This window comes from Blennius ocellaris (genome assembly GCF_963422515.1).
Source record: "Blennius ocellaris genome assembly, chromosome: 1".
NCBI lineage: Eukaryota > Metazoa > Chordata > Actinopteri > Blenniiformes > Blenniidae > Blennius > Blennius ocellaris.
Window position 1 is genome coordinate 28,006,135 of NC_137650.1, and position 23,449 is coordinate 28,029,583.

General features: G+C 40.5%; 1 protein-coding gene across 2 annotated transcripts in view; it reads left to right on the forward strand.

Moving 5' to 3' along the window:
* Window positions 1–1,555: 1,555 nt before the first annotated feature.
* The window catches only part of pcdh17 (protocadherin 17), a gene marked incomplete at both ends in the record, with an annotated part of 53,102 nt that continues 31,208 nt past the window's right edge, over window positions 1,556–23,449 (forward strand). For both annotated transcript variants that reach the window (XM_080501417.1, XM_080501418.1), the window contains one exon: window positions 1,556–4,051. In XM_080501417.1, coding sequence (XP_080357543.1) covers window positions 1,556–4,051 — 2,496 coding nt within the window. The remainder of the gene's footprint in view (window positions 4,052–23,449) is intronic.

Sequence of the window (23,449 nt, forward strand, 5' to 3'; positions counted from 1 at the left end):
AGAAGCAGTAACTGCGCTGCAGCGGACCGGTAGTGGTGGGGGAAAAAACAAAAAACACTGATCACCCCCTTTTTAAAAAAAAACAACAAAACCACTCACTTTGGATGTATCTTTCTTCCACACCTGGATCTTTTCTTTCTCTCCCCTGTGAACAGTTTCCTCCTTGCTGAAGATCACGGTGACTCACTGCGGGCTGAAGGCGAGCCGCTGCATCCTAATCAGACAGCGGAGAGGACTTCAGCTCATTGACATTACAGTCATACTTTTCTGGAGCACTTTTTTCTTTTTTTTTTCTTTTCCATTTCCACTGCGCTGCACTGTAGCCTGCTTCTGCATCGGAGGCTTTCCCCCCTCCTCTTCTTCTCCAGCTCACAGAGAGGAAAGGAGGGATACAGAGGCAAATGTTAGTGGATGAAACTCTACCTGAGCCCGGCTGGAGCTGACTCTTTTCATTTCATCCTTGTGTTTTTGGACTATTAGCCGCAATTTCTCTTTGGTAAGTTCGCAATCTACATTCTCCTCTTTTGGTAGCACATTCTCTTCTCCGTCTGTTATTATTTCACAACCTTTCGCTATTTGGGTGCGAATGCAACAGCTTCTTCTTTGAGGTACCGAGGAGTCTCAGTGACAGAGAGAGAGAGAGAGAGAAAGAGAGAGGGGAAAGAGGAGACAGAGAGAATTACACGGCTGTGCTGAGATGTTGGCAGCTCATTTCTGAATTTTTATAAGGCTCATTTTAAATATCCGGATTATGCGGATTTGTTAATGCGTGAAAGAGGCTCATTTTATACACACTTATTCGAATAGCTGCCACAATAGGCCATTTCCACTTGTATGCCTGCAGTGTTATCACATTATTAAAGTTGCCCTATTACAGTTTCAGTCAGCGTCCTCATCATGTGTCGAAGTGCCATTTTCATGCTAGGGTCAGATAGTGATTGGAGACAGTTTTCAGGAGCTTGTTTTTATAATAGTAAATGTTGTAAATAAGCTTCAAGGGGAAGCGTTATTCGTCTGTGCATCTGGGCTGCGCAGAGTGTCTTCCCAAGGTTAACTAATTGACAAGCTTCCCCCATAATCGTGGAGATGAATTACACATGAGCCCTGTTTCATTTTTGTCTTGGCAGCGGATCTGATTTCTTTCGGGATAAATGGATCCTGTAGCTCACTGTGTTTCATTTCAATGACAAATTGACACATAGATATACAGTACATGTCATAATAAATATATTCTCCTCTGTTTTTGTCTTCTTAGGTGGTAAGAGCGAACACTCACAATGACTATTCTGTTTGGAGACTGGATTGCGATTATTGCTCAGATGAGTCTGGGTGCTCAGCTGAATATAAATTAGGTATTCAGCACCACAGATTGCTTGCAGAGGAGGAGAGCGACAGAGCAAAGACAATCTATAAAGACAAATGTCAAGGCCTCACATGATGAACAGAACTCTTCATTTGATCCCGAATAATAGAAACACCAAATTTGGACAAAATATCAACAGGTCGAAGGAGGCGTAAACGCGACACGGATTGCAGCAGCTTTTACTGAGTGGAGATGTATCTTTCTATTTTCTTTTTTCTCCTCTTATGGGCTCAAGCCCTGACATTGAAAAACTTGAATTACTCTGTCCCAGAAGAGCAAGGTCCAGGGACAGTGATTGGGAACATTGCCAAAGATGCCAGACTTGGACTCGAACAGAGTGGGCAAGGAGGACAGGGTAAGAAAGCCAACTTCAGAGTACTGGAGAACTCAGCCCCGCATCTGATCGACGTGGACCCCCAAAGCGGACTGCTGTACACAAAGCAGCGCATCGACAGGGAAACATTGTGTAAGCGAAACCCCAAGTGCCAGCTCTCCATGGAGGTGTTTGCCAATGACAAAGAAATATGTATGATCAAAGTAGATATTCAGGACATTAATGACAACTCGCCTACTTTTCCCTCGGACCAGATTGATATTGACATTTCAGAAAATGCAGTGCCAGGAACACGATTTCCCTTGACCAGTGCTCATGACCCAGATGCAGGGGAAAACGGCTTGAAAACTTATCAAATAACACGCGATGACTACAATCTCTTTTCCCTAGAGGTGAAATCCCGTGGTGATGGGACTAAATTCCCAGAATTAGTTATTCAACGTCCACTGGACCGAGAAGAGCGAAGCCATCACACCCTTATTTTGTCAGCCACTGATGGTGGTGAATATCCTCGGTCAGGTACCATGCAGATAAATGTAAAAGTTATTGATTCCAATGATAACAGCCCTGTGTTTGATCAGCCCTCTTATGTAGTGGAAATTCCTGAAAACTCGCCTCCCGGTAAAGTGCTGATCGATTTAAATGCCACAGATCCCGACGAGGGCAACAACGGACAGGTAGTCTATTCTTTTAGTGGGTATGCCCCGGAGAGAATCCGGGAGCTCTTCTCCATAGATTCCAGAACGGGGGTCATAAAGATTCAGGGTGAAATTGACTACGAAGAGAGCCCAGTTATTGAGATTGACGTCCAGGCAAAAGATCTCGGTCCCAATCCAATCCCAGGCCATTGTAAAGTCACAGTGAAAGTGCTTGACAGGAATGATAACTGGCCATCTATAGGCTTTGTGTCTGTGAGACAGGGGGCCATCAGTGAGGCAGCACCTCCAGGCACTGTCATTGCTCTCGTCCGTGTCACAGACAAGGACTCAGGCAGAAATGGGCAGCTTCAGTGCAGAGTGCTAGGTAACGTCCCTTTTAAACTTGAGGAGAACTATGATAACTTCTACACCGTGGTGACAGACAGACCTTTGGACAGGGAGGTGCAGGATGAGTACAATGTCACCATTGTTGCCAAGGACAATGGCATTCCTCCTCTAAATTCCACAAAATCCTTCACTGTAAAGATTTTAGATGAGAATGACAATGTTCCCCGCTTCACAAAGTCAGTCTACCTTCTTCAGATCCCTGAGAACAACATCCCTGGAGAGTACCTGGGTTCAGTTCTGGCACATGACCCGGACCTCGGTCAGAATGGCACTGTGTACTACAGCATAATCAACTCTAATGTGAGTGGTGGCGATGTCAACACATATGTGAACGTAAATGCTGCTAATGGAGCCATCTATGCAGTAAGATCGTTTAACTATGAACAAATCAAGTACTTTGACTTCAAAGTTCTTGCTAAAGATGCAGGATCACCTCATCTCGAGAGCAACTCTACTGTGCGCATCAGTGTTTTGGATGTCAACGACAACATCCCTGTCATTGTTTTGCCACTCCTCCAAAATGACACGGCTGAGATTCATGTCCCACGAAATGTTGGTGTTGGTTATATTGTTACTACAGTGAGAGCAGTGGATAATGACTATGGTGAGAGTGGAAGACTCACATATGAAATATCAGATGGCAATGAAGAGCACCTCTTTGAGATTGATCCAGTGACTGGAGAGGTGCGAACAGCGCACCCATTCTGGGACGATGTGAACCCCATTGTGGAGCTCATAATTCGAGTGTCGGACCATGGAAAACCAACTCTAACTGCTGCTGCCCGACTCATCATCAAGGCATCCAATGGACGTCCTCCTGATGGACTGCCGCACATGAAGGACAATCAAAACTGGGACATGTCTCTGCCACTTATTGTAACTCTGAGCATCATATCCATCATGCTTCTCGCTGCCATGGTTACCATAGCTATAAAGTGCAAGCGGGAAAACAAGGAGATTCGTACTTATAATTGTCGTATTGCAGAGTACTCGCATCCTCAGCTGGGAAAAGGCAAGAAGAAGAAGATTAACAAGAACGACATCATGCTGGTGCAGAGCGAGGTGGAGGAGCGGGATGCCATGAATGTGATGAATGTGGTAAGCAGCCCTTCCTTGGCCACCTCTCCCATGTACTTTGACTACCAGACACGCCTGCCACTCAGCTCACCAAGATCAGAGGTCATGTACCTAAAGCCCACTGCCAATAACCTCAGCGTGCCCCAAGGCCACGTGGGATGCCACACCAGCTTCACAGGCCCAGTCACCAGCACTACAGACACACCTACTAACCGCATGTCCATCATACAGGTAAGAGAAATTGCACTCTTGTCCTTCACTGTTGTGCCACTGTTTTCACGTCACAGCCCTCATAATGCTCCCATTTTCCAATATGAGCGTTTGCCCCCTGTTTTATGAAATGAAAGAAAAAGACGACAAGGACAGGCAGAGGCAGCGAGGCCCAGGAGCACTGAGAGAATGACAAGAAAGGAAGGGGTGAGCATTAGAAGGATTAAACAGTCATTCTGGTGCTCTCATACAACAGAGCCAGTGACATCAACACAAATCATTTGTGCCTGAAATATGTCACGGCAGGCTTTTGAAATCAGATTTCCTGTTGAAATTTTTCATTAATCACTCAATCACTGTCATATTATTCCTCTGGAGTAAAGCCTTTAGCCTGTGGCTGAGTTATAAGCAGGTATATGTTCATTTCAGGGCCAAAACTATTTTAAATCACCACACATATTCTAGTCTTAATCCAATAATTAAACCTTTACTTTTTTAAACATATTTACCTGAGTACTATTTTAATATACATCCAAACAGTTATCAAAATTAAATAACTTCCCTCCAGTGCATGACAGATGCATGTTCAGTACTGTAAAAAAAATAAAAAATCTGGGGCTTTTTTTCTGGCTTATTGTAGTGATTTTAATTCCTGGAGATTAAGTGATTGTACTTATTTTCCCGGCTACTTTAGGCGACTTTGTAGTACGAGGACTTTATAAGCCTCTAACGCGATAACTTCCCTGTGTCTTTGGCCTTAAGCCCATTAAAAGTCTGTCGTGTCAGAAGAGGATTAAAGCCTGCTTAAGACAGTGGTATGTAACAATGGGTATAATGGGCAGTCGAAGCAAAGTTAACCCTTATTCTGATGTTAACCTCATCATTGGTCATGGCAGCCAGCCACCCACCGTCAGTCTGGTTCTGTTGGAAATTTTTCCTGTGTGTGCGTGCGTGCGTGCGTGCGTGCGTGCGTGCGTGCGTGCGTGCGTGCGTGCGTGCGTGCGTGCGTGCGTGTTCTCCCTGTTAAGTCCGTGCACATAAAATATTTCTGAAAAATTGTGACCTTCCTTTGGAAAGTGCCCTGGGATGATATATGTTATAACTTCACGCTTGTATAAATAACAGCTAATTATATGAATGTGCATAAATTATACTGTGATTACTATTACTGCAAGAATTGATGACAGCTCTGGTAACATTATAATTTTTACCTAAAACCTAACAGCCTCTAATCAGGACATTCTTTCCAGTTACATCCTGATGTACTCAACCTCATAGTTCCAACATTAAAAGGTCCCCGTTCACTTCAGTATGCTCCATGTTTCGGTGATTGTGATCAAAAGCGACGTGTTCCCACCAGGGAGGATGACCACTGTGTGTTGTTCTCACTCATAGTCCCTGCTCTGCTTTTATTATGAACCAGCTGCAAAGGGCAAGGGTCAGCACGAAGACCGTTGAGGCTTCTTAAACAGAAGGACAGAGTAATCGCCGGTCCGTTCTGCGGGCAGCTTTTACTAATGTAGAGATGATGAATTGGACTGTGTGAGGCTGCCGCACAGCCATTTTGTGAATTTCCTTTTCTCTTTTTAGTCAGACTTTCAAAGGGAAAATAAGCAGGAGTAGAGACAACACCTTCCTTGGTGTCTTGTTTACAGAGGGTCCCCTTGACGCATCAGGCGCGCAGGGTGCTCTATTGTATTATTCAACAGAAACCTGTGTAGAAGGAGATAGCCTGAGGCATTAAGTTTCTTCAGAAGCTGTACAGGAGCGTATCACTTTCCTCCCTCCTCCCTACTTCAGCCTCTTCTCTCCGCTCGTGTGGACAGTAAGTAACCTGAGTCAGGAGAGTGGCTATGGGAAAAATGTCAGGAAACAAAGACAGAATTCCCCTTCCATCGATCCCAAACCCTCTCAGCCTATATGTCACTACAGTTGCAACAGAGCATAGGCTAAATAGGAAAAATAAATAAAGAGACGGACAAAGTGAGAGAGCACATCACCGGCTAACTGAGTTGCACAAGGGCACCTTAGTTCTCCTATCTCCATCTGCAACTAGTAGAGCCACTGGAGTTGCCTGCAGATCCAAGTCTTTTTCCACACTGCTGCTGGTCTCTAATGATGTTTTATAGCGGGGCACTGGCAGACAGGCTGGACTTGGTCTCGAGCCGGGAGAGAGAAATAATATGAACATATCAGCCAAGCTCTACTGTGCTTATCATTGTCACCACCGTGCCAGCGCCCGGCCAAGTGGAGAGCTTCATTTCATTTGTAAAGAGAATTCCTGGGATAAGGAAATGGATGATACGTAATGATGCCTAATTCCGCTTAAGGCGTTGAAGGGAATTACTTAGTGTGGAATCGAGGTTTAAACCAATCTGCAGCAAAATTCCTCAGTGCTCCGGAAGAAGGGATTGCAATAAAAACGCTCAGCAATGCTGGCCTGTGCCCACTCGGTCTTCAATACATCTTAGGGTTTTTGTTGCACATTATTGTTAGCTTCATCAGCTGTGCCAATTTGTGCGCTCAACTGGCTGGCTCGTAGGTGTCTGCTTCTCTCTTTTACCTTTTTCAGATGCTGATCCCTTTGCAACCAAACATTCAAATGTTCTTGCCATATTTTATCATATTGATTTGTTTTGATAAGTTTGGAGTGGTGTAATTTGATTCACCATAATACACTAATTAACCAGAATCCTGTCACAGTGGGATATCGTCCAAGTTAATAAGGTGCAAGTGGTACAAGGGCAAAATGAGTGTCTGAGTGTCTCTGGAAGTTGCCTTTAGGTGGCGGTATTCTGCCTTGTGTGGTGTTGCACTGAGATGAGGGTGATGAGAAAAGGGGTCCTTCTCTTTGCTGTCTCCTGCTGCTTTAATAAAAAATAAAAAATAAAAAAAAAACAGCGTGCGTGTATAAACATTTGTTTCTCTTAAAGTTCCTGTCTCACATTATTATACCCCTAGTGGTTAAATAATAATATTCAAATGTGTCAGAACACCAAATTCATTATATTTAAAGGAGAATCAATACAAACAACACTGGAAGTACTCTCAATACATCAAGGCTTTGGAATGCATTCGGTAAATAATTGGTAGTAACAAATCTATTCAGTGAAGTTAAACATTTCTGAAAAAAATCTGTTGTGTGTGACTGTGATCATTTAAGAAGCGCGTGTACTACAGAGGAGATAGAATTTGCGCTTGTTTGATCTGTTTAGGTTGAGCATATGCATGCCAACAATGTTGCTGGAGCAGATGTTGAAAATGGATGCTTCGAGGAATGGTCTTACTCTGCATAAATTAGGCAGATTGTTTTTGTATGTATGGGAGTGTGTGGATGTGTGTGTGTGTGTGTGTGTGTGTGTGTGTGTGTGTGTGTGTGTGTGTGTGTGTGTGTGTGTGTGTGTGTGTGTGTGTGTGTGTGTGTGTGTGTGTGTGTGTGTGTGTGTGTGTGTGTGTGTGTGTGTGTGTGTGTGTGTGTGTGTGTGTTGTGTGGGGGTGTAACGTCATTGTGTATTCCAGGCATGTGATTTAAGCCTTTAGCTGGCAGGCTCCGTGACAGAGCCCCTCTCTTTTATGAGCGTGACAATCTTGCATTTGTCCGAACCTTGAAACACCCTTCCTCCAAGAAATGCACACACTCATGCACACAAACATACTGATGCACATGTAACCAGGCTCGGGCTGTTTTTGAGGATTCCACCGAAAAGTCTTATCAAAGCCTCCGCTGTATATTGTATTGAAATTGCTCCCACACTTCAGTGGCCACAGAGGCAATGAATAGAAAAGCACTCTTTATTTCATTTTTCCCCTTCATCTTTAGATAACTTCTTTCCTCTGAAGCTTTTTATGGAACAAGTTCGGTATACCTGTCTATATTGAAACAATTTCGTCAGCCAGCAATGTGGTGGCAGCTCAGACCCTGCATTTCCAAACAGTCGTTTACAGGAATGAGCGGCAATTCCAAGAAAACCAATTGTAATTTGTGTGCATTTGTCTCCCACTTGAGCTTTGGCGTCACTCGGCTTGATTTGTTTTATTTGAACTTGCCAGTATTTTTAAAAAAAAAAGAAAACCCAGCTTGCCTTAGGGTGTATCTTCACATTTCCTCAAATAATCCTGCTGCTACTGTACATAACACTACACGCTGAAATTTTGAATTATTAATAGGAAGTTTTATTTTTCTTCATCTCCCCCAAAGCTCATATGAGAGAGACAACTGAGAGGAAGTGAAGTCAGACCACAGAGCGTTGCTCTAGGGAACAACAAATTACATTACATCTATTTAACTAAAATGTTACAAAAACATTTTTACTGCATGTTTTGTTCATTAGATATCATCGCTGGCTTTATATCTGATGCTTCAGAAGTGCTCGTTTCAATACAGCGCGAGTGTTTGTTGAAGCTGTAGCAGCTAAGTAAAGCGCAGTACAAAACAGTAGCTATATTTGCATCGGCCCTCATTAATAAATCATAACATTTAACAGATCGGAGGAAAGTGGAAGATGTCACGATAAACATCAGCGGTCTCTCACCACATATTTGTGAACATGGTCCAAAGAGGAGGGTAAAACAGAGGATAAGTGGGAAACAGAAGCTACTTAGTATCTGATGTAAGCAGAATTTGAGGCATTCAGTCACTCTGTTCTCTCTGTCTGTGTGTAATGTGAGACAGCATCATAGAGAGTAGTGAAAGCTGTAGTAACCTCTCAAATAGTCTGTTGTTTTCAGCTCTTATCTGTCTCAATGGCATTTTTCAAGTTTCAAGAAACTTAAGCAAGACAATCTGCTTAAGTAGTAAAGAAGAGAATCAATCTGAGATTGGAGGCAGCATTCCACAAGCAGGCCTTATTTTGTATTTATGTGTACTAAAATGGAAAATTTTACATTTAAAGTTTTTAAATGAGCAATTAACTCAACTTTTGTTTATAATGTAAGCCAGTTTAGGAAGTGGGACAAAAAAATGTATGACAACAGTAAGTAAGTCTTTTCCGTCTAGCTCAGCCATCTGCTGTGCATTCATATGGACACAGCACTTAGCTGTGCAACATAATTCAATTATTTTAACAGACCTCCTGAACTGGCAATGCAGGGCAACAAAAGAATTTTATTTATTGCTTGTGCACAGAAACAGACAGGATATGAGAACACAAGTTGACCTCTGTGATAGCCAGATTGGCCGGACACTTTAAGCCAATTTGCTTGGTTCAGTAGGAAGCAGCCCATTGGAGATGACATGGGCATAATAATAAGACTGCTGCTTGTCAGTAGACATTCACTTTTCAGTTAGTGTGTGTGTGTGTGTGTGTGTGTGTGTGTGTGTGTGTGTGTGTGTGTGTGTGTGTGTGTGTGTGTGTGTGTGTGTGTGTGTGTGTGTGTGTGTGTGTGTGTTGTGAGTTATAGAAGAAACATGGATGATGAGGAATAATTCACTAACAACACAGCTTCTAAATATCAAGTCAGTCTGTCGAGCAGACCAGTCTGTTTCTTTGATTGATTTACTTTCCATAGGAAGACGTCCGGACTGTGCGACTTATTAATTAATTTCCTACGGTGTCATTACAAGGCTGCTGAGGCCACGACTGCTGCTGCTTGTGTTGACTGTCAGTCTTGTCGCTGCTCCCTGTCAGACAGTCTTGTTTTTCTTACTCCGCTGATATATTTCAACAGGGTCCCATATTTCTGTTGTACTGCAGTTGTACCAATGCACCAGATGGATTCGTGCATTTTTCACCTAAGGATTCGACTACTGAAATGCAGTTTTTTCCTTTTCAATCTCACTCCCTTCAATGCATGATATATTTTAGAGAAAAGAAGATTGTGACCCCCCCCCCCCCAAAAGAAAATACATATATGTGCATGTTTCCAGTAACTTTGGTGCTGCTTGTGTTGCGATGAAAGAAGTCAAGTTACAAGGAGCCAACTGAGCATTAACAGAGGTCGCTGAAACAAGAGATGAAAACATAACCTTCACAGTGGAGGAATATGAGATTTCACTGCCATGTGTCTGCAAGTATATGTGTGTGTATGTATATGCACTCGCACACACATATACACACATTGCTCCGAGACCACCAGCTGTGCTCTGAAGCACCAGTCTTGCTGGTTCCCTCAGGTTGAAATGGGCTTCCCTGTCGGGGCCAGCTGCCCCCTCAAGGCTCTTAGATCCCACCTGGGGTCTTCAGACTTAACATTTTAAGCGGTGGGGTGCTCTACCTGCAGCAGTAGGTGGCTGAAGATGAGAATGACCACATTGTATTGTGCAGTATGATGCAAAGCCCATAGAAGACTGCATAGGTATACAAGGCATTATGATGTATTCTTTTACCTGCCAGCAGCTGGGTCTCCTTGCTGTAAACCAAACACTTTCAAAGTCAAACAAAGTAGAACTCACTCTGCTGTGTCTTGGCACCAGTCCAACATGAGAGAGCCTTTATTTCTGCCACATCTTCCTTCACTGTGCCCCCTAGGCATGTGCTGTAGAAACAACACGCAGCTCAAAGAATGAGTTATGTGAATCTGTTCTCACCTTCTATCTCATTAGTATTAGAGCAATGATTTATCCCTCTCTGCCTGAATCTCTCTCTACTTGTCCTTGCCTTTTACAGATCAGCACTTCTTCAGCTACATCAGTAATGTGATTAATTGATTGGAGGGGTATACCATGAATACCATCTCATTTGCTCTAATTTCACCTAACCACATGTCAAAACAAACTGATATAAAACAACTTATTTTCACCTGTACAATCAGCGGACCACATGATACTTCCCCCATACAGGAAATTACAAATTGTGTTGCAATTTGAACAGTATTTTTTATTCTATTTTGAAGCTGTAATCCTGCCGGTGTATGTTTTTGTGTGAATGGTAAGAGTGTGTCTCAAGAAAGTCTGACACTCTAATAGGAGAGATCCAACTGGCTCCTCTATTCTTGCTTATATCTATAGCACAGTTTGAAATCTGACTCCCATGTCTAAAGCCCTGTGTGTGTCTGAAGGGAATTGACAGCCACTGTGTTTTGCAGTGGCTGTTATGTGTTTGTGGCAACAGAGGCGACTGAGTCGGCACTCTGAGATGTTATTGCCTAAACAAAAGGTCCACTAAGTGGTGGGCACACAAGATTTGTCGTCAAATGTTGACTGTGTTTGCTCTACAGGGTCGCAGTGGCAATGGCGAGCGTTAATGGTGTTTTGAAAATGGTATATTTGGCTGGTCACATCTTTCTCTATTGTACCACGCAGACATACTCAATTGGCCCCTCACTGGGTTTATGTCTAAGAGAGAAATCTTTTTGGGGGCCTTTAGCATTCAGATCAATTGCTGGTTTGCTTCATTTCTTATTGATTTTTGCTCTGTTTGGTACTGAATTACTGTTTTTCATTTGCTATTGCTCAGAGCATTGCTTACTGAAAAAAAAAAAAAGCTAGTGCTTGCTTGCTCTTCCTGGCTTCCCCCTCTTCATGCTCCGACTATCCTTTTTGGATTCTGTTTTTTTTTTTTTTTCACCGCTCTTGTCATCTTAGATAAGCGTTGCAATTGCTCATGTTACTGACGATCCAAGCCAAATTCATAATGATGAGATTATCTTGTCAACAGTACAGGGTGTATATGTCTGCTGTATTGATCTGTGCACAGTCTTAATAAATGAAGTACCACGATGGAAGCATCGGCTCAGTGATAACTCTGAACAGATCTTGCTATTTATACACTCAACACTGCCGAAATGATGAATAGAAGTTTTTCTCTTTACCCCCCATTTTTTCCTCCTTTTTTGATTTGTCTCTCCTCTTCTGTCTTTCTGTCTCCCATTTTCTTCCCTCTCCCCTTTCTCATTTCCTCCACCCTCACCTTTCCTCTCTCCAGATTGATGGGGTAAAACAACCACTCTCTTTACACATTGTCTGAAATGCGTCCTCTTTGAGGTCACGTTGACATGCTGAGTCGATGTACTCCCAGGTGGAGAGACATCGGCTGGGTGCTGCTGAGGGAGGAACCAATCCGATGTACTGCAGGGGAGGGAGATGGGGAGGAAACAAATTACCAGCACAGAAGCAGGGGCCTGCGTGTGCCTTTAAATGACTGAGGTTTGAAGGGGAGTATATATATGCATTTGAAGAGAAGGTCAGCGGGGTTTACAGCCTGAGATTATGCGATTGTTTCTTCAGTGGGCTGGCTGATTAATGCTAAAGCTGGTCTGACAGATCCTTAATGCACGATAGACACACTTAAAAGAGATAGAGAGGAACCAGCGTCCAACACTTTGACAACGGAGCATTATCTTAAAGCCTCCTGTCAGCTTTTAGCTAGGTGTATGGACAGTATCCTTCCTGTCTTCCATTCCCTCCCTATCTGGTTCATCCTTTGCTAATATACCCCAGCCCCTCTGATCTGATACATATACAGTAGATAGGTGACCTTGAAGTGAAACATAGTCCATCTGCTGTGTGGGCATGTGTGTGGATGTGGGTGTGAGTGTGGTTATGTGTAGAAGCAAAGGAGGAGAACCCAGGTGTGTTTATGTGCACTTGTGCATGCATTGATATTACACATATGTGCTCATTGTGTGTCTCATGTTTGTGTATCTGTATAGATATGCGCCTGGCCTTGGTTCTGGGTCTTTTGGGAAATATCTAAAAAATCCTTTCATCTACAGGATGGGGCTTCCTCCATCAATTCAAACGGAATAATTTTTCTCTTTTATGTGATTGTTTACTTGGTCTCAGCTTCTGTCTTGTTAACCTCTCTATTATTGTTTTATGATTTCTCTTCACCATTACATTCAAATGAAGTTGTTTTTTCATGAAAATGGATAAAAGATAAGATGCCCTAATAATATATTTAACAATGTAACAGACAGCTGCGGCTCACTTGGTAGACTGGGTTATTTTTCATTTCCAAGGTTGCTGCTTCAGTTACCAATAAGACTTTTACTCACAGTAAAACTGTTTTTGGCAACTGAGTTACCGGCATGGCACCTATCCTCATGTGTGTGTGTGTGTACGTGTGTGTGTGTGTGTGTGTGTGTGTGTGTGTGTGTGTGTGTGTGTGTGTGTGTGTGTGTGTGTGTGTGTGTGTGTGTGTGTGTGTGTGTGTGTGTGTGTGTGTGTGTGTGTGCGCGCGCGCGCACGTGCGTGTGCATGATCAGCTGAATGTAACTAACAGTGTAAAAGATTTTATGGAATAGCTTATTGATCCCTTGGGGAAATTTTCTCTCCATTTAAACAATCATATTCATAGTTAAACAACACACATAGCTGTTGGGGATCTCGGGCCAGGCTCAGGGGCGTACAGTGTTAACCGAGGCAGTGGGAATCAAACTCACATACTTGTGATGACAACTTTTGTTCCTCAACCTTTTGACCAAGACAAACCACAAAAAACACAGTGAGAATGGTCGGTGAAGCAGTGAAGTGTGCTATACAGGTAAAGTCTATCTGAAGTCTATGTAATTGTGGGTGAACATTATGTCTGCAGCTGATTTAATGGTATTTTGGTACAAGACCTGCCCCTGCAGGATACACACAGGTTAGTTTTACCCTACTGATGATGTGTTGTTGCAATAGTAATCCTGGAAAACAAGTAAGGGCCTTACTATTCTCCATAAGCATCTTCTAATAGGTTCTTATAAAGATGTTTGACACATAACTTGTCACATTGCCATTCCTGTGGACATTTATAATTATTATGGGGGTATATCAGATGGCAGCTGCTGAGTGACACTCAGGTTTGTTCAGAAAGGTTCCATTCGTAGAGTTATTTCTATAAGTCGCCACCGTTTAAATAGAGAAAACACCAGTCCACCCACTTCAGACACACGGAGAACAAAACTGTCCATTTTAAATTTTGTATGCGCTTTGGATAATAACTGTTTGTTTTAATAACATTGACATGAAGTATGAAGGGCTGTCAGATTTTGATAGCGCTCACAGAACAATGTACTTAATCCACAAAACAAGCAGTTTGAATGGACTCTTCAGATCAAACATTGATTTTGCCTTCAGTAGAGAAAGGTACATACAGTGCAGCTGTTTGTATAGTTTAGATTAAAAAAAAAATTTAATTAATGGATAAATGCATAATCTCTGCTGCATGTCTTTGGATAATAGAGAGTGGAGCAAGGTCAGTGCTGACTCGAAGCTGTTGAAGGCATTCAGTGATTAGCAGCCTGTGTACAAAGGTCACCTACTTCAACCATCATTTGTAGTATTCAATCACACTTTCCAAAGTGTGGCATTAGTTCACTCAAATTCTATTATCTAACATTACTTGTATACAGTTCCTTCAATGTTTGTTCAATTCCCTTTATCAATGATCACAATACTTGTTCCAGCTGTTAGAAACTCACAACAGCTGGGTAAATGTCTACAGAAAATATCTCAAGTAATAAAGGAAAAGATCGCTGAGTGTCAGCAAACTGTTTATGTGAAGGATTTTTGTGTGTCTGAATAGATGTCAATGTTAAAAGCTACATTTATCATTTACTCCTGGGGCTAAACTGCCACAGCTGTGGATTGTGTTGATAGTAGAACAAACATGGTGTTCTGTGGCAGACATCCTCTTCAGAGTAGAGAAGTTTCCTCTGAGCTGGCCTCAGAAATGGCAGCCACAAGTGAACTGACTCCTCAATTGTTTTCTGTGTTGTTGTGTTTTTTTTTTTTTTTTTATCGCTATCCTTGTAAGAATGGCAGACTTCCTTAAATAACAGAGTAAGAGATAAATGCAAAATTTCACAAGTTGTACAATTTTTGAACGTGATTAAAATGACGTGTTTTTCTGCCCTTGTTTACTGGAGACCAAAAAAAAAAGACAGAGAGAAAAGGATTTTTTTTTTTTTTGCTATTTGGAAAACAGAGATGGGGTCACAGCCTGTTCCAGTCAGACTCTTTTGTCTAGGAGATTGTGATTTGGGGCAATTTCATTTCATGTCCAGCTCCTATTTAATTAATATCTGTGGTTTGGTGCTGTTTTGACTGCCAGTGCACGAACAGACTGCCTCATTTCATTGCACAGCCCACAGGTGTGACAGCTCTTCACAATACTGGCTCAGGGGAAAATAACACATACTCTCAGTCACCAGCTTATTTTTTGTCTCCACCATCAATTATATATGTATGCTGTCTTTCAATGTGCTTTGACAGATAAAGTAAACTGTGCTTGGCAGTAATGTTACATTTTTGGAAAGCTATCAAATAAGACATTTTTTCACATAATTTTTGATTTAAGTGACTCACTTTTCAGTTATTAAGTATCCCCCTTCACTCTGACCACCCACACAGGCAGTGTTTTCATCCCTTCAAAGGACATACATTGAATTGCATGTCGCTTTTGTTGGCCACTGATCACTGCAGGATTTATCATATCTGATACCTCATTTTGACCTAAAACTACCTGTCCTCAAATATTTTCCCCTAAAAATTAGCAATTGATGTTTATCTCCTGCAAAAGAGTGGTGGATTCCAACAAAGTGACTGTGTAAACAGATTTGTGTCTCCACTGCATGAATAATACACACACAGACACACACACACCCTCACACATGTAGACACCAATTCCCTGGTCTGGTAGAAGAGGATTATGGCAGACTGCTCACTCAGTTCCAAAAACCCCAGGGTCAGTCCTATGAATTTACTCAATTTGAATTTAGTTTGCAGCTTGTTAGGATATGAATTCTGCCAATGCCACCCTTATGAAACTGGAATTAATTTTGATGCCTGAATATCCCACTCACATGGCATTTTATTCTGTCCCATGTTCAGTTTGCCTAAAGACAAATGTACAGCAGCTGGCGAGCAAGCAATATAAACTTACAATATGTATTCTAAGAGCCTTTTTTTTTCCATCTGAAAACATCTGGTGATTACATTTTCTGTGTGTCGTTGTTTAAACATGTAAAATACAAAAATAGGTCCTTTGAAAGAATTGCCTTGTTAAACACTGCTACCCCTCAAGTGCACATGAACCACTGTAATTAGTATTAGTGGAGGAAAAAACTGGCAGAGTGAATCCCACAATGGCACAAGCACTACGTCGCTACTATTTGCAGCAAAAAACTATTTGTTTAATTTTTATTGATTGAAATGTACCATTATATACACTGTAGTATTGTAAAATACTAATGATGACACTTGTCTCATCTCAATCTGTACAACAGAAATTCAGTTATTAGTTAACTTGTTAATTTTATTAGAAATGTTTGGATTTTTGAGTAAAGCACTGCTGATTTCTGTTCATTTTATTTTGTACCACAGGTGCAGTGTAAAATAGGTCACATTCAAATTGAGAGAAACTAAGATATGAATGTTTGCCATTGTTGAGCTTCGGTTATGTGATCCCAATGTGGCAGCTTATTGTAATCTTCGCCCGAGGGGATTTTGGTCAACATTATAATAGTATATAAGTAATGTTCATTTTAGTCAGATAATGATGATTTAGTCAATCACGGCTTAATTGGCCGATTAATGAATCAATTACATGCAAAGGAGTTAACAATAGATTATTACCTGAATTTTCTCATTTTTGGTATACAGATTATTCTATATTGCCACATGCTCATTTAGACAAGGCTTCTTAATTCAAAAGTTTTCAAGCATTATACAAAAGGCAAGCTGAGACCATACTCAGTACCTTTTATAGTCTATAGTCTATTTATGTGTGGTTGAGAGAGTAAGCGAGAGAAGAAAGTTCAAGGATATGCACTCTTCTCAGAAGTTTGAATTTTTGTTATATTCTACGTGAGTTGATTCTCAAGATGATAATGGCAGACTTGAAAGTACATTTAACAATGCTTTGTTGACCGTCTGTCAGATTCAGGACTTTATCCCTCTGTGCATTCTTTTATCTCTTTTTATATACTTAATACAAAAGGAATATAGGCTCTTAAATCAAATGATAAACATTATTACAAATCGATGAATGTGTTCACAAAAGCAGCCCTTGGAACTGATAGACTGTTTTATCGCTGCACCTTTAAGGTAAATGCAGCTATCCTTGTGATACATAGACAAACTACCTTAGAAATATGACCAAAGCAGTCATTTCGTAGACAGAAGAGAAAATTATATCCACGCTTCACAAGGAATAATAAATTATCAGTAACTGCACAGGCTGTCTTCTTGCTTTTCACCTGTTTGATTTTAGTCCTCAAGTCAGTGTGTGGCTTGAATAACAAGTCAACTTTTTCCAATGACTTTATGTTCTTCTGTAATTTTTCTTTTTTTTTCATGTGAAGTGTGTCTTCACTGAGACTGAAAATGAAAAATGTCGTGCCACTAAGACGACTTGATGGTTTCCCCTGGGTTCCTAATAAGCATCTCTAATGGCACTGTACGGTCAACCAAAATAATAGACAATCAATGAGAGTGGTTGCATATTAATTATGGATATTGTGTCTTTGCTGTTTAGGAATGAACAGGCAAGGGAGAGGTCATGCTGTTTATGCAAGTGTGAAAGCCTCCAAAGTGCTACTTAGCCCAATTTAATGAAGGGAAAAACCTCCATTCCCCACCAAATGAACACGAACACTAAATAAATAAATAAACAAACAAAATGCAGTTCTACTATGAATTATGAATTATGGCAAACCATGATTAACAAGATGAGACTATTGAGTTGGATTAGAGCTGCCTGAGTCACCAGCTTCATAATAAACCACCAATTTTACCCAAAAACATAAGCAGCCACTCTCACATGTGCAGATGTGGGCGACTTTATTCATGTTCAGCTGTTTTGCGGATTTGTACATTTGTGGGACTAAGTTTGAGCTCACTACAATTAACTGTATGTAGAGTAAAACAGAGACGGTCAGTAAGAGAGATACTTGAAATGACTAATCACAAGGGAAGAGACAAATAATCAATATTCTAATACTGTCGCCAGTGATAAGCTATCATTGCAGTGCCTGTGATTTCCCAGCATGTTATCTCACTTTACTGAGGTTTATCCTCCTTCAGGTAGATTGTCCATTAGAAAAAAAATATATTTTATTTGTAGAGTATGCATTAAAAGATGCGTTTTTTGTTATATAGATATCAGGACAGCTGTTTATATGACTGCTGCGGTAAACTGACATTGGGTGATGAAGACTTTGGTGGTAAGTATAGTCAGTCTGTTTATGTGGCTGACTCAATGTTGCAAATCATTTAGAACAAGATCTTGCTGCAAGGGTTTGCTTACTATATACTGGATATAATCAGAAAACTGCAGATGATGATGATGCATTCTGACTGTCAATATATCTGGAAGTTCGGCACTGTCACACAACAACCAAAAAGAGGTTTGGTCTTTAAATCTTGCCTTTGTGTTGGAAAGACCGAACTGTCAGACTTCCAGTTAAAAGTAGTAGAACTAAAGAATTACAATTCGAGCAGTACAGTTTAGATGAATAACCCAACACAGTAGGTGTGAAGGCTCCTTACTAAAAATTCCTGCACTGCAAAAAGACACATTTCTCTTGTATTATTTTTTTCCTTCTGCACCCAGAGATTTGCTGAGTATGCATGCTTGATTTGAGCTGTGCCTGCTGTCACTTATACAGTTGCATTTGTGCACACTTGAGAGATGCCAGTTTAACTACTTTTTTTGAATGACTGTCAACAACACAGCTCACTCAGGCATCCTGGAATTATGATAGAGGTTGTGTTTGAGTGTTGTTGACATGTAGTGTAATTGCAAACAGAAGACTAGACTTTTGCAAGGTTCATTTTTCCTTTTTTTTTTGTTTATTCTCAGGAAGACGTACTTCAGAATAATTTCTCTCAGGGCTTATTGCACAGAATGCAGTGTTGACCTGTTATATACTTGTTGTTTTTGCGGATTACGTGTCACAAATAGAAAAGTCTCAAAAAACTATAATGATATATTAGCTAAATCAGTGTCTAACAAAGGATATAAAACTAATAATGTCTTTACCACATCACCTTTACATCGAGTCTTTGTAAGTCTACTTTTTGATTCAGTACTGCCCTGAACAATTGGATGCAGTAGACGTCCATCAGGATTGGTGACAACTCACAATCCTTTAAATCTGACTCGTCGATGTTAGTGGCCATCATTACCACTGTCTGGCTTCTCTGAACTTTATTTGTATTAGACATCTACTCACTTATCTGTGGAAGATGGTTAGCAGGCAGTAAGAAGACTCTGATGGCTTTAAGTTCACTTAAGCCCACAGATTGATTGTTCCGTTATCTCCAGAAAGATGTTTCAATGCTAATTAGATCTGATCACTTGCAATTGCTCCACAGCCACTAACTAGTCAATGCAGTCTAATTATTGTCTTGTTACTCCGCCCATTTTATCTTTCCGCTCCCTCAATCATCCCTTCACTTTGCTATCTTGCCCTTATTTGTCCGTTGCGTTGTCCTTTTATTATATGCTTTTGTTTCATGTCCTTTCCCTCACCAGCGCACCTTCTGTCCTCTAAACTTCTCTGGCTCATCATCCTTTATTCCCATTTAGCTGTTGCTGATCTACTTTGAGAGTTGTCCAAGTGGAATAAACTTAAAGTTACTTGGTGGCAATGTCACTCACATACAAAGACACTACAAAGACATCCAGTCTTTGTAGTGTCAGATTAAATCAGATTAAAACCTTCCGCATCGATGTTTATGGCTTAGTGACAAGGCTTGATTAGGAACCCCTCACACCATCTGACCTGAAGAAATGTGTGCTCGCACGTGTATGCACTCACTGAATGAGAATTATGTATGTTTCCAGGTAGACAGTAAAGGACAAATGCATGTATCACACCTCGAAGGAGCAGAAGAAGCGGGGAGGGGCGTACTCATGTTCCTGTGAATAAAAGAGAGCTGTCCAATGATGTGTGAAAGAGAAGCAGCAATTTGTCCTTGTTCACCACCCCTATGTACGATATCAAATACACATACACAGAAACACACGGCAATGGAAACACGCAAGTATACGCCCATAGAAATGAACAGTGCCCTAAAATGCACCGACATGGCCTGAGAGAAGAACAGCACTCCAATATGCTCGTCCCATTTGTCTCAATCGGCTGGCTGTCGGAGCGGTCAGTCTTAGGGCCTCAATGGGAATACAGAATAGAGTGCAGCTTTTTACACTTACTCAGCCTCACTCTACTCAGTGTCTCTCTGACCTTTCTGGCCTTGCTACATGGACTGTGTACAAGACATCATAGCCCAAAATACAGCAATGTGTGCTTTTGTAATTCCCATCTTCACCACCAATGTATACTCCAGATAGATAGAAAAAGATAGATTTACATTAAAAAAACGGCAAGGATTTTCTTGTATTGAATAGGTACTATAGGTACTATATATATATATATATATATATATATATATATATATATATATATATATATATATATATATATATATATATATTTATATTTAGTTAAGTTTTCAGACTCCAAAGGCTGAACATATAGTTCGATTTAGCTCACTTTAGTTCAGTTCATTGCAGGTCATTTCAAGAAGTTCCACACTGGCAAAACATGTGGCAGTAAATATTTAATGGTTCTCGCAAAAGCTACAACCAAATAGTCAATAAAAAGAATATATATAAATAAATACAACTAAATATATTATATATATATTAATGTGATCACTGCTTATATATCTACTGTTTATCACCACTTCTCAATTTATCCTGTCATTCGTGGCAGACTGAATTGTTCACTACAAAGAAGCACATACTGGCCGTTATCGACCCTTTAATTGGAAAGAGGCCCATTGTAGTGAAAGGGCTGGGCAGTACAGACAGACAGGAAGAGATGGACGTTTAAGATCAGGCTGCAGTCTAATTGGCAGGAAAGAGATTTCTATGAAGTGGCGTAATGTGCTCTTTATTGGCATGTGGAGGGGTGGAGCACAAGCTACTTTAAGTGTGATATGCATTTGTACCTCCATGGAGGAGATTTTTAGTGCAGTTTGTCTATTTATCTAGAAAACTGCCGCGTAACTGCCAGCCTGACTGTCTTTAAATCATGACATTAGTCAAAAATACTACATTATGGAATGGAAATAACTCACAGACCAAATCCATGACTAATTCTTCACTTTTATTAACTTTGCAAAATATAGGCTTAATGAATGAAATGCTACTTTGAAGGAAAATAAAGAAAGTTGGTAAACTACCATGACTTGTTGAGCTCTATCTCAGTGAGTTTCAGAACAAAGTAGGAGCAAATCTCGTACCTCGTGCACATGAGGCGTAAATAACCAGCGGACATTGTTTGTATATATATGTATATGCGCTCATAGCCATTTTGGTCTACGTATAAGATCAGTCCTGAGGGACATATTGATTATTCTTAAGCATGATTACAATCTACAACAAGGTTTGACATTCATAATGGAGTTTTCTTATTATTAAGAAGATGTATTTCACAACCTGCATGCATTCTGCTTGTTGCAAACAAACAAACAAACAGACAAAAAATAGGATCGATATGGGCATGTCTAAGGTAGCAGAGTGCATAGTTATACATACATAGCAGTCATTGTACCCAATATTTTCTTCATTCCCGACAATTGAGCTATGGCTGAAAAAATATTCATTTGTCAAACCGCAGCAATACTCTGCTAATGGCTACAGCTGTCACATCCACTACTGCTTGACGAATACATTGCCATATTCTAGGAATAGTTAAGAGTGGAAGTTCAAATGTTTTGAACTATGTACTGGATTGTAGCCTTATACATGCCTCAATACACACATTGTTTAGACTTAGGTGTATGTCCTCTACAGTATAGCTGTTAAAACAGACCTCATGTCACATCACATGTCCCAGTCCCATGAAGGGAGCCAGAAACAGATCCTGAAATAGTTTTGAGAATCATTAGCATATTTAGTAGATACTGTTACAGGTTTTTTGTCTCATAGCAACCTGCAGTAAGCCTTGGAGGTATCCAGGGTCCACTTTTATATTAATGAATACCATAATAACTTCCAACACAGTATCAAATAGTCTTTAATGCTATTTTGGACCATTTGGGTATTATGCTAACAATGGCAAGTGTTACCATGAGTTATAAAAAATATTAAACTGTTTTGTGCTTTGGCATGAATTAGAAAATCCTATGTGCACAAGGATATCATTCGCTTTAGCAAGCACAGGTGTGGAAAATAAACCCTACAATAATAAGGAAGACCCTTTCTGTTAATGTCCTTCCCTCTTGATCAGGTTTGGTGCGAACAGTGTAGAGTTGATTGAAAAATATGTCCAAGGTTGATTCTTGGCTATAAAAGTACAGAAGGGGCACATCAATATAAAACTTCCATCTCTTTAAAAAAAAAAAAAAAAAAAAAAAAACTCGGGCTTTTATCATTTCAATGCCAAACGATTTCAAAAATTCATTCTTCTTTTACTTTGTGGTCAGATTCCTGCCTTTGATCAATTTTGAAGGTGTTTTCGTTTAATACTGTTGAAGGCTGAGGGGGAATAAAGTGTTTAGGTAGCGATAAAGGTGTTGGCAAAAGCATGGAAGGTCAGAGTACTGAGGTGGCCTGTCTGACCTTCACACACCCTTTTTCAGAATGAGCCGCCGCAGAGCATGGATGACATTGAAATACTGTATTGACTGTGAGTCAAGCTGTGCATGTGAAAAACCCTGGCGCAACGAGACATTACTCACTAAACATGACATTTTACAGCTATGAATTCAAGACAGAGTTGTGCACAACACAGCGTAATTATTTGTGTTGCTGTGATGAATGCCAGTGCAACTCTATGAAGACATTTGTTCCCTTCATGCCGATACCTCTGTGTACACGGATGGTGGACACATTTATTTTTAAATGCCTGGAAGAATTTATAACTGAAAAAAATTTAATATTTGCTCCTTGTGTTCTTTCTTGCAAGAGCTCTGTGTATTTCATTTCAATAGTTTTTTTCATTTAGTGCAAAATGAATGTTTTTTTCTCTAAATGTCAGACATCGCAATAGAATCTTTGTGACCTTTTATGTCCTTCGACATGAATTAAAGCACTCATATAATAAACATTAATATAATTACTTAGATCAGCAGATAGTACGTGTCTAGTACCAGTTAGATTGATGTAGACTGAAAAGAACTGCATCATATTTCCACAAGATATTGTGTGTGCGTGCATGCGTGTATGTGCAGTTTTTGTAAAAGGGCTTGTTCTATTATTCTATTATGCCACTGTATTTTGTCAAATGTGTCATATTTGTTCTAGAACGCGTGTGCGTAAGACTTTATCTTGTTTGTGCAATTTTGTGTGTGCATGTAGTGTTCTTTCTTGCATCGATCCACATAGCTTGAAGCCCCCAGTGTATGATCAGGTTGCCCATATCGAATAAGCACCATACGGTTCAACACATAGAAGCCCTATTTTCTCAAAAACAATTTATCTCTATGTGTGAAACTGGGAGGAGGATAAAAAAGTGTAGTTTCAGGGAATCAGCAGAATGGTT